Source organism: Chiloscyllium plagiosum, chromosome 28, assembly GCF_004010195.1.
Source record: "Chiloscyllium plagiosum isolate BGI_BamShark_2017 chromosome 28, ASM401019v2, whole genome shotgun sequence".
In the NCBI taxonomy this organism is placed as follows: Eukaryota; Metazoa; Chordata; class Chondrichthyes; order Orectolobiformes; family Hemiscylliidae; genus Chiloscyllium; species Chiloscyllium plagiosum.
The window spans coordinates 37,749,077-37,763,452 of NC_057737.1; the positions used below are offsets into that span (position 1 = coordinate 37,749,077).

The 14,376-nt window shown below is 40.5% G+C and overlaps 1 protein-coding gene across 2 annotated transcripts in view; it reads left to right on the top strand.

Annotated features, from left to right (window-relative positions):
* The first annotated feature begins 2,375 nt into the window (after positions 1-2,375).
* Positions 2,376-14,376, top strand: part of tmem132e (transmembrane protein 132E) — a 713,836-nt gene continuing 701,835 nt past the window's right edge. For both annotated transcript variants that reach the window (XM_043718710.1, XM_043718709.1), the window contains exon 1: positions 2,376-3,336. Coding sequence is in view for 1 of the 2 variants with exons in the window: in XM_043718709.1 (XP_043574644.1) it covers positions 3,258-3,336 (79 nt within the window). In the remaining variant the exon portion in view is untranslated. The remainder of the gene's footprint in view (positions 3,337-14,376) is intronic.

Sequence of the window (14,376 nt, forward strand, 5' to 3'; positions counted from 1 at the left end):
TGCCCGAAACGTCGATTCTCCTGTTCCCTGGATGCTGCCTGACCTGCTGTGCTTTTCCAGCAACACATTTTCAGCTCTGTTCCTTTTCTTCCCAAGCATTCTACTTAGTTGTTAACAAAACAAAAAAGATCAAATTGCTGCACACCCACACCAACCAACCCCACTGCCTCGTGGTCGAACACTTCAACTCCCCCTCCCACTCTGCCAAGGTCATGCAGATCCTGGACCTCCTCCATCGCCACTCCCTAACTACCCGATACCTGGAGGAAGAATTCCTCATCTTCTACATTGGGACCCTCCACCCCATGGCATCAATGTGGATTTCATCAGTTTCCTCATTTCCCCTCCTCCCACCTTATCCAATCTTCCAACGCAGCACCCCCCTTATGACCTGTCCTACCTGTCCATCTTCCTTTCCACCTATCCGCTCAATCCTCCCCTCTGACCTATGACCATTACCTCCACTTTCATTTACCTATCACATTCTCAGCTACCTTCCCCCAGCCCCACCCCCCTCAGCTCACAGCCTCATTCCTGATGAACGGCTTTTGCCCAAAATGTTGACTCGCCTGCTCCTTGGATGCTGCCTGACCTGCTGTGCCTTTCCAGCATCACACCACACTCTTGATTCTAATCTCCAGCATCTGCAGTCCTCCCCTTCACCTGCTGTTCTTAGCAGTTGATATTGCTTTGCTATGCAAATGTAATTCCTTTCTCTCTTCCTTGGTATCCAAAAACAAAAATCTCTCTGTGTCATAATGTGAGAGCTTTGACTTGATTTTCCATAAGATTCTGTTTGGGTTGCTTCCCCCATTATAACCTGATCACACTGGTTTGTCTCTGGGCAGAAAATTAGAATACTTACCATCTTCTTATTCAGCAAATGTTGCTTCACCTTAAATTAAAATGACACTTCAAAACCTAACTGTCTTGTAAAGTCCCACTTTTGTTACTTTAACAATACCTTAAATGATCTAACTATGTTGAGAATATAAGAGCCAAGTGATTGTGAAAAGAAAGCATATTCTCAAATCTTTGAATGTCATGGGACAAATTCATAAGGTAGTTAAGAAAGCATATGGAATACTTGGCTCTGTAAACCGATGCATGCAACTTGAGTACTCCTGTTAAGTCTACAAATCTCTGGTTAGGCATCAAGAAGAATAGGTATGGTAACATTTTAGAATGGCTTGAAGATGATACAAAAAAATCTTTATCAGAATGATCAAAGGAATGAGGGGCTCAAGTTATGTAGTGAGATTGGAGAAGCTATGATCGTACTCCTGAGAGCAAAATTGTGAGGTTATCTGTGGGTTTGCAGTAGAGAGAGGTGCTGAGGCACACAAACATACTCACGCACTCACATGCACACACTCACTGTCTCTCTGCTGTGTGTGCACAGACATATAAGTTAATGGGGTGAATTTGTACTTGCTGAATTATATTTGCAGATACATTCTATTTTGCTCAAACAAATGCAGAATCTGCAAGCAGTCAATCCATATATTTGTAAATTCCACTTTGGAAATGGAACCAGTCAGACTCACACCTTTAAGACATTGTCTGAGCTGAGATGTCATCTTTTGTTATAAAACCGTAAATTATCCTGAGAATGTAACTTAAAAGAAATTCTGGGATTTACATATTAAAGAACCAAAACCAGCAAATCCATTCTAAAAGATGAAAGACTTCACAATCTGGGTTTGTTCAATGTATTATTGTATCACTGTAATCTTTTGCTATATATTCTGTCTTACGGCCCTGCTTCACAACCACCTGATGAAGAAGCAGCACTTGAAAGCTAGTGCTTCTAAATAAACCTGTTGGGACTATAACATGGTATTGTGTGATTTATAACTTTATCCACCCCAGTTGCCTCTCTTCCAAAAAATTTATGAAGGTCTTGAAGGTAATATGTAGAGGGAAATGGTTTCCTCTGGTAAATGAATAAGTACCTTGAGGTCTTGGTCTAAAAATACGTGGTAGAACAACTAAAGAGGTTACAATGTGAAACGGCTTCATTTAGCGGTTCTTAGTATCAGAAAGGTGGGTTTACTTTATAAAAGACAATTACACATCTATTTGAGCACTACTTCGAAGCACTATGAGGAAAAAGCTGGCTCTTTCAAAAACTGACCAAACGACTACTCCTGTGCCGTATGTTGGTTAATTCCAGTTTAGCAATTGATACTCTGTGACACAATCTTAAATAAACTTTAGCAGCACTTGCAGTCTCGATTTGAGTCGTAAAGGGGTGACAAAATTGCATTTGTTTTCTTAACAGAATACAGTTATGCTATATGTCATTGCTGAACAGCGCCTGAGTTTTGGGTTTTATTTATCCCCATAAAAATTAAAGTATTTCTGGAGGAATTTGACCATCACGGCTGTTAAAACTTCGAACTCACTCACTACATGTGACAGTGTTGGCGGCTTCAAGAAGACGCAAAGCGCTGCTACAGCCCATGTGATCGGGGAGAGGAAGGAGTTTCATTCATTTGTTCTGTTCGCAGCGGCGGATGTTGTGTGGGATAGTGTGCGAGTCATAGGTATCGGACTAACAGCTGAGAAGTTCCAATGAATCGATGCCGCTGTCATTAGCATGGAATTCTATCTACGCTTACAAAATACCTTTAGCGGACGCTTTTGAATTTTGGGGTTGTCTCTCTAACGAACGTCTTCCTCTGGACAGAAACTCGGAGCTCCGAGTGGAAAGTTCCCTGCGACTGGGGGCGTAAAGTAATTCATAGCCTGATATTATTTTTCGGGCGTGAGTAAAAGAGGAAGGCTCCGCTGGTAGCAGCTTTAAGAGCTGCCGCCCATACTCCGCCGGAGTCTGGTGAAGCCACGCTCGGACGGCTATCCTGTCTTCCCCCAAGTCCCCCTCCCTCGTGCTGCACCGTGCAAGCGCCGGCGATGCATATGGAGCTTGGGGTTTGAACAGGAGTCTCGCGCTCGTGCGCCGCCCCGAGCAACCGTTGGGCTGCGGCGACTGTCTCGCGCCGCTTTGAGCTCGGGAGCCGTTGATTGTCCGCGTGGCTGCTGCGGGCGCCACCTGGGGAAAGCGGCTCGTGCCGAACAACTGGGATTAATCCAAGAGACCGGGTCACCGCGGCAAGTTTGTGTATGTGTGGGGGAAGAAAACAAAAAGTGGAAAAAAGGCACAAACAAAAGGACCGCCAACTTCTAACACGCGTGGCTTCGCAAAGCAGAAGGGAAAATGTAACTGCTCTCCATGGTAGACGATCGCAGAAGAGATGTTTTTAAATAAAGTCAACATGTGTATTGCACGCTACTGTGGTACCGTAGCGCTCGTTCTCTTAGCCGTCGCAAACGGTGAGTGAAAAGTGTAAATGCATTTATTTTAAGGGACAAATAATTTGGATTTTGTTTTCTACCGAAATCATTCTCTCCCTTCCCTCACCCATCCCTACCCCCGGTTGGTAAGCGTTTCAGCCGGCGATGGCAGGTGGCTGTGGTCTTTCACTCGCTTAGAGCGTTGCCAGCTCAGCCTCCAAAACCTACGCTTGTTGAGTGGACAGCGTCGTGTCTTTAAGATAATTCATTTTCTTTTGTTTAGTTTTTGTGTGTTGACTTCCATTTGAAAGTGGATTTTATGTTTTCCGTTGTCTGTTGTGATCTATCCGGGCCTCGGTAAACAGTTTGCCTGTCCCTTGATCATGGTAGTTTGTCAGAATCCTGCAGGATTTATTACTCTAGACTGGTTGATGTAATATTTAATGAGCCTTCACAGTAATAAAACATGTTGACTCCTTTATTTGTTTTGTTTTGAGTAGTTTTCAGTTTAGCAATGACATTAAACCGCCATTTCATTCGTTCTTGTTCTCCATTCGTTTTTCTCACATCGTTTTCTATCTACACGATGATAAAAATTAACGCGCTTGTACTTTTCATACACCACGATCACTATTTATTTCACTTTCAAGCGTACAAAATAAATCCATCCTTTTGATTATGATGCACTGATTTTGTTGCTGATTTGAGGTATTAATGGGTCGCAGTTATCCTCTTGGATGACGGAAATTCGTAGTCTTTGGATGATTAGATTTTGTTTGTTTTGCTTTAACTCTAACATGTTCGGACTCGCATTCATATGGATGACACATCCTCGCTGTACTGACAGCAACATTTTTCATTTTTACTAATGGCCTTCCTACTTTCTCATCATTTTGTACATTTTACTTCTTTTTGAACATGTTAATGCAGTTTCTTTCATCTGGACGTTTCTGCAAGATGTTATAATTTTGTCTTTGACCTAGTTCACTAGACTTGGACTTTGTTTATTCTAAAATGTATATGAATTCGATTCATTGAAACTCTCTTCATAAAGTTTTTTTAAAGTGTTTTTTGAGACATTTTTAGTCGATATAATATGAATCTTTAAATGTCTTTAATGCTCGCAAAAACTGCGTGCCAACAGAAATGCAAACTGGTTACATTTTGCAAATATACCCTGGAGCGATCATTGGCTTTTCTTCCTTTTCTGAGACTATCAAGTAACCGTAAATACGTTTTTATGGAGATTAGGCAATGAGGTGCCCGAAAATGCAATCCTTTTATTTTGGATTATCCTCTTGTTTTGTATTGACTGAATACCACACAAGTTGAGTTTCGCCGTCGGGCGGCTGCTGGTGAAAGTGTGTTGGAGATCGATGTATAAGGATTATGTAAATGACACTGCTAGAAAAGAAACAGTTCATTCCTGCACCAGGCGAGGCGTTGCAGGCAATCTGATGGAAACTGCACCAGGGACCAACTCGTCAAAGGGAGTGTTCTCACATTATATGGGCACCTGGCAAATGTTGCTCTTGCACCAAGAATACGCAGATGTAATTCGCTTTTATTTAGCGGTTTTGTTTTGATCAGGATTTGGTTTCCAAATGAATCATTTTTGGGGCAGTGAATACATTTTACATTTGAAGAATCGTATTGGAAATACTTGTGCAACATGTAAACAACGAATGTTAAATAATCTGCGTGCCCTGTGTAATTCGCGTACATTTATGTGGCATATTTATTCGTAGTGGTTAATTGACATCAGTATGTGCTGAATGTGTTTTAAAAATCAGAATAAATGCAAGAGAGTTAACCACCCCGAATGTAATGAATAGTACCAAACGCTGTCCGTGACTAAGATTATGTCCATAGTGAGTTATTTGTGCAGGCTTCGAAGCCAGGAAAAAAGGTTTTGGGACACTTTTTCTTTTAAAGTGGCTAACGATTCAGAATGGTTAATATTTCAACACGGTTAGAAATTGTCAGTCTTCACCTTAGCTAATGATGCTTGCATTATTTATTGCCTAAATCGTATCGCAGATTCCGGGGAAGGGAAAATGTGTAATTAGTGGATTCAAACTTGCGACATCAGTTGCACCACCATGCAGTTCGCGAAAACACAAATTCACCACTGAAGTCTGTTGAACGACCTGAAGTTTGCATAGAGTTTTGTAGAGTCTAGCCTGTGTCCTTTTTTTTAGCCTAATGATTACACTTTTTTTATTGTTGCATTAATACAATCTTAGCAGGACATATACACTTAATGGTAAGGTCCTAGGAAGTGTTGCTGAAACAAAAGACCTTGGAGTGCAAGTTTATAGCTCCCTTAAAAGTAGAGTCAAAGGTAGATGGGATAGTGAAGAAGGCTTTCTCTATTGGTAAGAGTATTGAATACAGGAGTTGGGAGGTCATGTTGCGGCAATACAGGACATTGGTCAGGCCACTTTTGGAATACTGCATGCAATTCTGGTCTCCTTTCTATTAGAAGGATGTTATGAAACTTGAAAGGGCTCAGAAAAGATTTACAAGGATGTTACCAAGGTTAGAGGATTTGAGCCATAGGGAGAGGTTGAGTAGTCTGGAGCTGTTTTTCATGGAGCATTGGAGGCTGAGGGGTGACCTTATAGAGGTTTATAGAATCATGAGGGGCATGGATAGGGTAAATAGACAAGGTCTTTTTTCCTGGGGTGGTGGAGTCCAGAACTAGAGGGCTTGGGTTTAGGGTAAGAGGGGAAAGATTTAAAAGGGACCTGAGGGGCAGCTTTTTCATGCAAAGGTAAGTGCATGTACGCAATGAGCTGTCAGAGAAAATGGTGAAGGATGGTACAAGTACAACATTTTAAAAGGCATCTGGTTGGTGTTATGGACCAGGTTCAATCCCTCAAAATGTTTTTAAGCAGGTAGGCTAGACTGTAACTTTTTGTTGTTTGCTTTAGGTAAGTGTATAGTGGATATTCCCAGAGTGAATTTGCTGATCCGACTGTTTTAAGCAAACAGAATTTATTTACAAAATTACGGAATGAAACAAAGAACAAAAAATAAAAATACCGGATAAATGATCCTATACAAAAACCCAACAGACTTTCCCGGCTTAGTGATGCTGTTCTGAAAATATTGCAACAATTCCCATAAACAAATCCCTGAGCACAAAGAGAAAAAAATGACACAAAAAGCTTACAGGTCACAAAGTCAGAAGGGCAGGGGAGGTAAAGAGCTTCTAGTTTCAACTGTGACTCTGACTCAACTAACCTCCGAACTGAACTGACTCAGAAACTCTAATCTGAACAAAGGCTAGCTACACAGCTAGCTAGCCACTCCCCTTTGATTATACTTTTTTTAAGACATGAAAGGCTTAGGCTGGAGGCATTATCCGTTAGAAGTAACAAAAAGTGCCCCAATAAACCTTTCAAACCCAGCCTAGTTGGAGCCTGACCAATTACCCCCTCTCTGGAAAAGAACTCAAGGGTATAGTAACCTTGTAAAAAGACCAACATTGTGACAATGGGTACATGAATATGAAGGGTTTAGAGAAATATGGGCCAAGTGCTGGCAAATGGGACTAGATTAATTTAGGATATCTGGCATGGACGAAAGGTTCTGTTCCTGTGCTGTAAATTGGCAGACGCTGCTCTACATTGACATGACTCTATGACCTGATTTTAAACTTCACTCATTCAATTACAGTTTTCAGTTCTTGAGTTGTTTTTCTGCCTTTCAATCTGTTCTACGGAATGTAATTGCTTTCCCAGGATCCTTTTTTTCCCTTCAGTTCCAGCTTACACTTCTAATCAACTTTGTGCATTTCTTTTTTAATTTGCAAGGACTACTTAAGTGATTTTACATTAAATTTGACATGGATTGTGTGCAATTCAGTCCAAGTTCTATATTTCCCATTAGTTATCAATAACGAGTGTTGCACATGACCATTCATGAGATAATGCATATGGTGATTTAAAATTTTAAGGTTTTCAGCTTTATTTTGAAAAAAGTACTAAACTGTTTTAGATACCCATTTCATTTCTTGAAAAATGATATACTAAAGAATGTTTTCCTCCTTATTTATGTAACCACTTGTAAAATTAGTCAGTAGTGGATACTTTGAGAAAGTAGCACATTTCCAATCCCCTAAACAAGTGAAAACTTTTGACATAGAGTTTAAATTGTATGAAAAAGTGTTGGTACGTACATTTTTTGTAGTTAGAGAAAAGCAAACATACACAATTAACTATTTACTTAATGAGTTTATAAAATGTCATAATTACACAGGAATCCTTGCCCTGGGGTACTTCTGGAACAGTTCACTTTTGTAATGGAATCACTGGTTTAAAAACATTACCACTGGCTTCTTTTTCACTCTGGTAGACAGACTTCCAAACTGGCCGTCAGTGATTATCTATACAAAATTGATACCTTTCTTTGTCAATCACCTTTTGAAAGTAAGTAGGCATGTTCTCAAATACTAAGTTTATGCCTAGACTGGTTAAGGATTCATGACTCCCTCACACGTAGCAAAATTAAATTCAGCCAGTGCCTGTGAGGAAAATCAATTTGTAACATCTCCAGGGTTCAGCAGGAATATTATTATACTGTGGCATTAAGCAGCCCTAGCAAAACTAGAGTCAATGGGAATTGGGGTGAGGAGAATGGAGGGGGAAGATTATCTGTTGGTTGGAGTGTAACCTGACGAATAGGATGATTATGGTTATTGGACGTCTTAGCTCCAGGAGTTCCTCAGGGTAATATCCAAGGGCCAATCATTTTCAGCTTCTTCATCAATGAACATCCCTCCATCCTTTGGTTAGATGTGGATGTGCAATTGTCAGTGAAGAATGTTCACAATTTGTGACACCTCAGATATTGAAAGAAGTCAATGTCCAAACACGGCAAGACCTGGAGAATATCCATACTTGGGCTGAAAAGTGGCAAGTAGCATTCATGCCATACAAATGCCAGAAAATTGCCATCTCCATTGAGAGGCATTCTAATCACCACCCCATAACATTCAATGGTGTTACCATCTTTAAATCCCCCACTATGAACAGCCTGGGGTTACTGAGCAGAAACTCAACTGGACTTGGCATTTAATACTGTCCCTACAACGTAGGTAAGAAGAGGCTGGGAATGCTGCTGCAAGTAATTTACCTCCCAACTCCACTAGAACCTGTTCACTGTCTACAAGGCACAAGTCAGTGTGATGGCATACCCCCCCTTGCCTGGATGAGTGCAACACAATCCTGTGGTGGAAAAAAACTGCTTGATTGGCACTGCATCCACAAAATTTCAGTCACTCCACAACTACTACTCAGTGGCAGTGTGTGTTATCAACAAGATGCACTTCAAAATTTGCTGAAGATCCTCCGAAAGCATCTCCAACCTATGAGCAATTTTATCTGGAAAGCCAAGGGCAGCAGATCCACAGGAACATCACATTTGGAAGTTTGGAAATATATCATCGTTCTTTCACTGCTGCTAGGTCAAGATTCTGGAATTTTGTCTTTATCAAATTTGTGGGTCTCCCTAAAGTACATGGACTGCAGCAGTTCAAGAAAATAGCTCACCACCTTCTCAAGGGCAACGAGGGACAGGTAATAAATGGTGGCCCAGCAGGGATGTCTATGTCCAGTGAGTGAGTTTTTTTAAAAACAAAACAATTCAGAACTGACCACTATTGCAAAAAAATGTTAAATTTACTCACCATTTTTATCCAAGTCATAATTGGATACACATTTGTCACTTTGCAGAAAATCTATTGTGACTAATATATCCCACAATAAGGTGTTCTATTGAACTGATTAAATGTGTTTTTGACAGAGGTGGACACATCTATAATTGGAATTTCATAATATGAATGTTTCTCATTGATTATGCACCTGAATAACCTGAAAAACAACAGGTTTTTTCCTCCTTCCAGTCTTAAGTTCCTTGAACAATTTTATTTGCACAATTTCCTGACCAAGAATCATAGAATTCTTACAGTGCATAAACAGGTCCTTCGACCCAACAAGTCCATACGAACCCTCTGAAGAGTTACCCACCCAAACCCATTCCTCTACATTTACTCCTGACTAATGCATCTAACCTACACATCCCTGAACACTATGGGCAATTTAGCATGATCAATTCACCTAACATGCACATCTTTGGATTGTGGGAGGAAACCGGATCATCTGGAGGAAACCCACGCAGACACTGGGAGAATGTGCAAACTCTACCTGAGGCTGGAGTCGAACCCGGGTTCATGGTGCTGTGAAGCAGCAGTGCTAACCACTGAGCTACCATTGCCATCTTTGTTGTTTCACGAGATATAGATTATGGAGGAGAATGTAGGTGGCCTGATAAGTAAGTTTGTGGATGACACAATGATTGTGGGAGCTGTGAATGGTGAAGATGATTGCCAGAGGATAAAATGGGATGTATCGATATACTCAAGTTATAGACAAATTTGTTTGACTACTCTTTAATGTTAAATTCATGGGGTTGACTATGACACGGATAGTACTTTTGAGGGGCTGAAATTCATGCCCATCAAAATTCATACCAAATCATTAGCAGAAGCCCAATTGATCTCTAAATAAATAAAGAAAAATAAACAATGAATTATGGTAATTCTGAAAACCCGGCGCAAGACAACCAGCAGACTGGAAAGCTGACGGCCGGCACACTGACTTATAAACATTAATCTGTTCAGTGAAGAACTAGGGTCGACCTTTACACGAGACATATGGAAAATTCCAGATTATTTTTAGCCAAAAATTAGAGTGTCACCTTTTACATGATATCAACTATTACTCGAGTATATTTAGTAGATCGTCTGGAGACTTGAATGGAGGAATAGCAGATGACGTTTAATCTGGACAGATGTGCGAAGATGCATGTTAGAAGACTTATGCAGGAGGAAAATGTGCTTTAAATGACAATCCTTAATAGGATCAACATAGAGGGATCTAGGCATGCAGATCCAGAGTTTCCCGAAAGTGACAAAACAAGTGGATAAGGCAATCGAGAAGGCATGCTTGATGCCTTCAGTCAGGGCATAGTATAAAAATTGGCAAATAATATTGCAGCTGTATAGACTTAAACTGAAGTTAGGCCGCATTTGGAATATTGTGTACAGTTCTAGTTACCATAATACCAGAAGGATGTAGAGGCTTTGGAGAGAGAGGACAAAAATGGTTTATCAGGACGTAGCCTACTTTGGAGAGAGTGGACAAACTTGGTTTGTTTTCACTTGAACATCAAAGGATGAGAAGTGACTTGATTTAGAAGTTTACAAAATGGATAGGCATGGATTGAATGGATACTTAGATTCTCTTTCTTTTCACAGGGTAAAAAGGTGAATTACAAGTTTTTAAAGGAGATGTGAGAGGCAAGTTTTTTTTTATATACAGAGGGTGGTAAATGCCTGAATGCACTACTAGTGTAAATGTGGAGGCAGATATAATAGCAAACATTTAAGAGGCACCTTGGCAGATGAGTCAGCAGTGAATACAGGGATATGGACAGCATAGAGACAAAAAGGTTTTAATTTAGAAAGGCATCATGTGTCAGTGTAATCTCGGTGAGCCGAAGAGGCTGTGTTTTTATATTGTACTGCACTTTATTCAAATTTTTTATCCTCTTTTCTGAATTCTAAAATGCTCCCGATCATCAGACTTGCTGATGTTTCTGGCAATTTTATGTTTCCTCTTTCGATTTGATGCTAACCCTGATTTTTTTTTAAGCTATCGTTTGATAGCTTTTTTCTGTTTAATTTTTCTCCCAGATAGTAATGAATAATTGTTATAATTCATGTACATGCTCTTGCTTATCCAGTGTGAGCCTTTCTTCGCCCTTCAGATCCTCATAGTTCTCTGTATTTAGATTTACAATCCTAGTTTGGAATTTGTTGAGTATAACCCTCTTCAATTTAATGAAGAATTCTACCATACTGTGGTTGCTGTTTTCCAAGCAACCTCGTACAAGAAGATTGTTATTGAATGGTCTTTCATTACACTGTACCCAGTCTAAAAATCCATCACGTGCACAAACCAGGAAATCCTCATCCATTATACTGTTGCTAGTTTGGTTTGTTCAATCAATATATATATATGTTGTAACATATATTACATATTGCATGCATGTCTGATTTCTTGCTTAATGCCTTCCCTTACATCTCCGTTACTCTTTAGGGGTCTATAGATCAGATTCGCTGTCTCTTCGTTTTTCTTATCTCCATGCAGATTCCACATTATGATTTTCCTCACTATTGCATTGATTTAATCCTTTACAAACAATGCTCTCAATCCCATTTGTTTTTCCCTTTTATTGTCTGACCTTCCTAAGTAATGAATATGCTCAGATGTTCAGATCCCAATTTTGGACACCCTTCAGGTATGTCTGTGCAATCACAACTATATAATTATGTCATCACTGTTTTAATCTATTTGCATCGCTAATTAACTTTTTCAGTTAAATTTCTCCGATCTGTTCGGGTCTCAATTATTCATTATTAATGGGCGTCATGGTGGTTCAGTGGTTAGCACTGTTGCCTCTCAGTGCAAAGGACTTGGGTTTGATTCCATCCTCGGGCGACTGACTGTGTGGAGTTCGCACATTCTCCCATGTCTGCATGGATTTCCCCCCCACCACAGTCCAAAATGTGCAGGTTAAATAGATTGGCCATGCTAAATTGCCCATAGTGTTCAGGGATTGCAGGCTAGCTGGGTTAGCCATGGGAACTGGAAGGTTACAGGGGTAGGTTGGGAGATGGGAGGGGTGGGTCTGATTGGGACGCTCTTCGCAGGGTCATTGTGGACTCAATGGACCGATTTGGCCTGTTTCCCACTGTAGGAATTTTGTGAATTTGAATAATGGAATTGAAAATCATTTGCTGATGACAGTGTTAAGTGGCATTGGAGACAAAGATATACTGATGGACTAGGTGAATGACAAAACTATGGCAAATGGAATTCGATGTATGCAAGTATGAGGTTGTCCATTTTAGACTGAAAAAGGATATATCCAGCTACTTCCCTGATGGCATAATGTTCAAGTTCATAATCTTTTAATATACCAAAAACAAGTGCAGAAAATAATGAAAACAGAATGCTGACCTTTCTATCGAGAGGACTAGAATATAAGGATGCAGCAGGCACGCTGAAGTTGTGCACAATCCTGGTTAGACCTACCTGGAATACTGAGCAGATCTGCCAAACCTTAGAAAGGGTATATTAGCCTTGGAATAAGTACAACACAGGTTTACAATAATAATGCCTGGACTTTAGTGGTTAACTTATGAAGTGGGTTTATACAAAACTAGGCATGTTTTCTCTCAAATTTAGAAGGTTAAGGGGTCATCTTGTTGAAGTTGTCAAGTTATTAAATGGAAAATACTGAGTAGATAAAGATAAACTATTTGCACCAGTTCAGGATTCTAGAAATAGGGGGAATAGGGTGAAAATTAAAGCTGAAACTTTATTGCTGGAACAGCACAGCAGGTCAGGCAGCATCTAGGGAACAGAAGAATCGACGTTTCGGGCACATGCCCTTCTTCAGAAAGCCAGACTGCTCAGAAGAAATGTTAGGAAGTACTTCTTTCCCACAAAGGGTGGTAGTTGTTTCAAGCTCTTTTGCCCAAATGGGAAAAAGGGAAGCTAAATAAAAACTGAAAGAACTGTGGATATCATAAATCAGAGACAAAAATAGAAATTGCTCAAAAAGCTCAGCAGGTCTGGCAGTATCTGTGGAGAGAAATCAGAGTTAACATTTTGGGTTGTTACTTTCTCAGGTATATGGAGTTAGACCACAGCTTAGCCATGATCATCATCATGGGGGAACCAGCTTGAGGGGTTGAATGGCCTAGTCCTGTTCCTATTTTTCTAAAATCCAAATAATTTATTTAAAAAAACTATATATTTTTACCAATTTCCAGAAATGTATAGACAATTCCTAATTGCAGTTTCTTACCGACCGATGAACTTGTGGCTTTCCTGGGATGTCACACTCTTGTTTTTCACGCTCTTTTTGAAGACTGCCAGCTGTTCCTTTGCATGTTCTGCATCTTTGACTTCTAGGATAAGTAATGTAGGTCTCAAGCCTCAGACACAATCTAAATCTTCCTGCTGTCTGCAAACTCCTGCTGTGTCTTTGACTCTGATAAGTGATGTAAGCCTCGAGCCTCAACCCTTGGCCGAAATTTATATCCTTCCAGATTGCACTAATTGCTTACAGGTCCAACTTCATCTTGGGCTGATCAGGTAAGTGATGTAGGTATTGGCCATAATTTACAGTTTTGCATCTGACACTGCTTTGTCACAGGTCCTGTTGAGTCCTCGAGTAAGTGGTGTCTCTGACACAGGTAACCATCTGTAGTACATTACTTCAGCCAATGAACTCAACAAATTTTCTGTCTTTCTTGTTTTGTCCAATAAGAACTGCCTGCACGATGTTCTTTCTGAACTGCCTCACTGTGATGCTGACTGCAGGACACCATTACCGGACAAAATTTGCAGCATTGTGAACTATTAGGTGGATAGTGTTGATTTTCAAAAGGGCATAAACAGATTGATGGATTGAAGATAAAGTTTCCCGCCACAGGGACGGGGGAGAAAAAGGAGGGGATGTAGCATTGCTATCAGAGAGTGCATCACAGCCATAGAAACGAAGGTTGTCGAGGAAGGTTTGTCTACTGAGTCAGTATGAGTGGAAGTTAGGAATAGGAAGGGAGCATTCACCTCATTGGGCGTCTTCTACAGACCTCCTAACAGCAGTAGGGAGATTGAAGAACTCATAGGCTGGCAGATTTTGGAAAAGTGCAGACATAGCAGGGTTGTCAGAGAAAAGCTTCAACTTTCCCAATATTGATTGGAACCTCCTTCGTGCAGATGGTTTGTATGGAGAACTTTGAGGAGAAAGTGAGGTCTGCAGATGCTGGAGATCAGAGCTGAAAATGTGTTGCTGGAAAAGCGCAGCAGGTCAGGCAGCATCCAGGGAACAGGAGAATCGACGTTTCGGGCATAAGCCCTTCTTCAGGAATGAGGAAAGTTTGTCCAGCAGGCTAAGATAAAAGGTAGGGAGGAGGGACTTGGGGGAGGGGAGTCG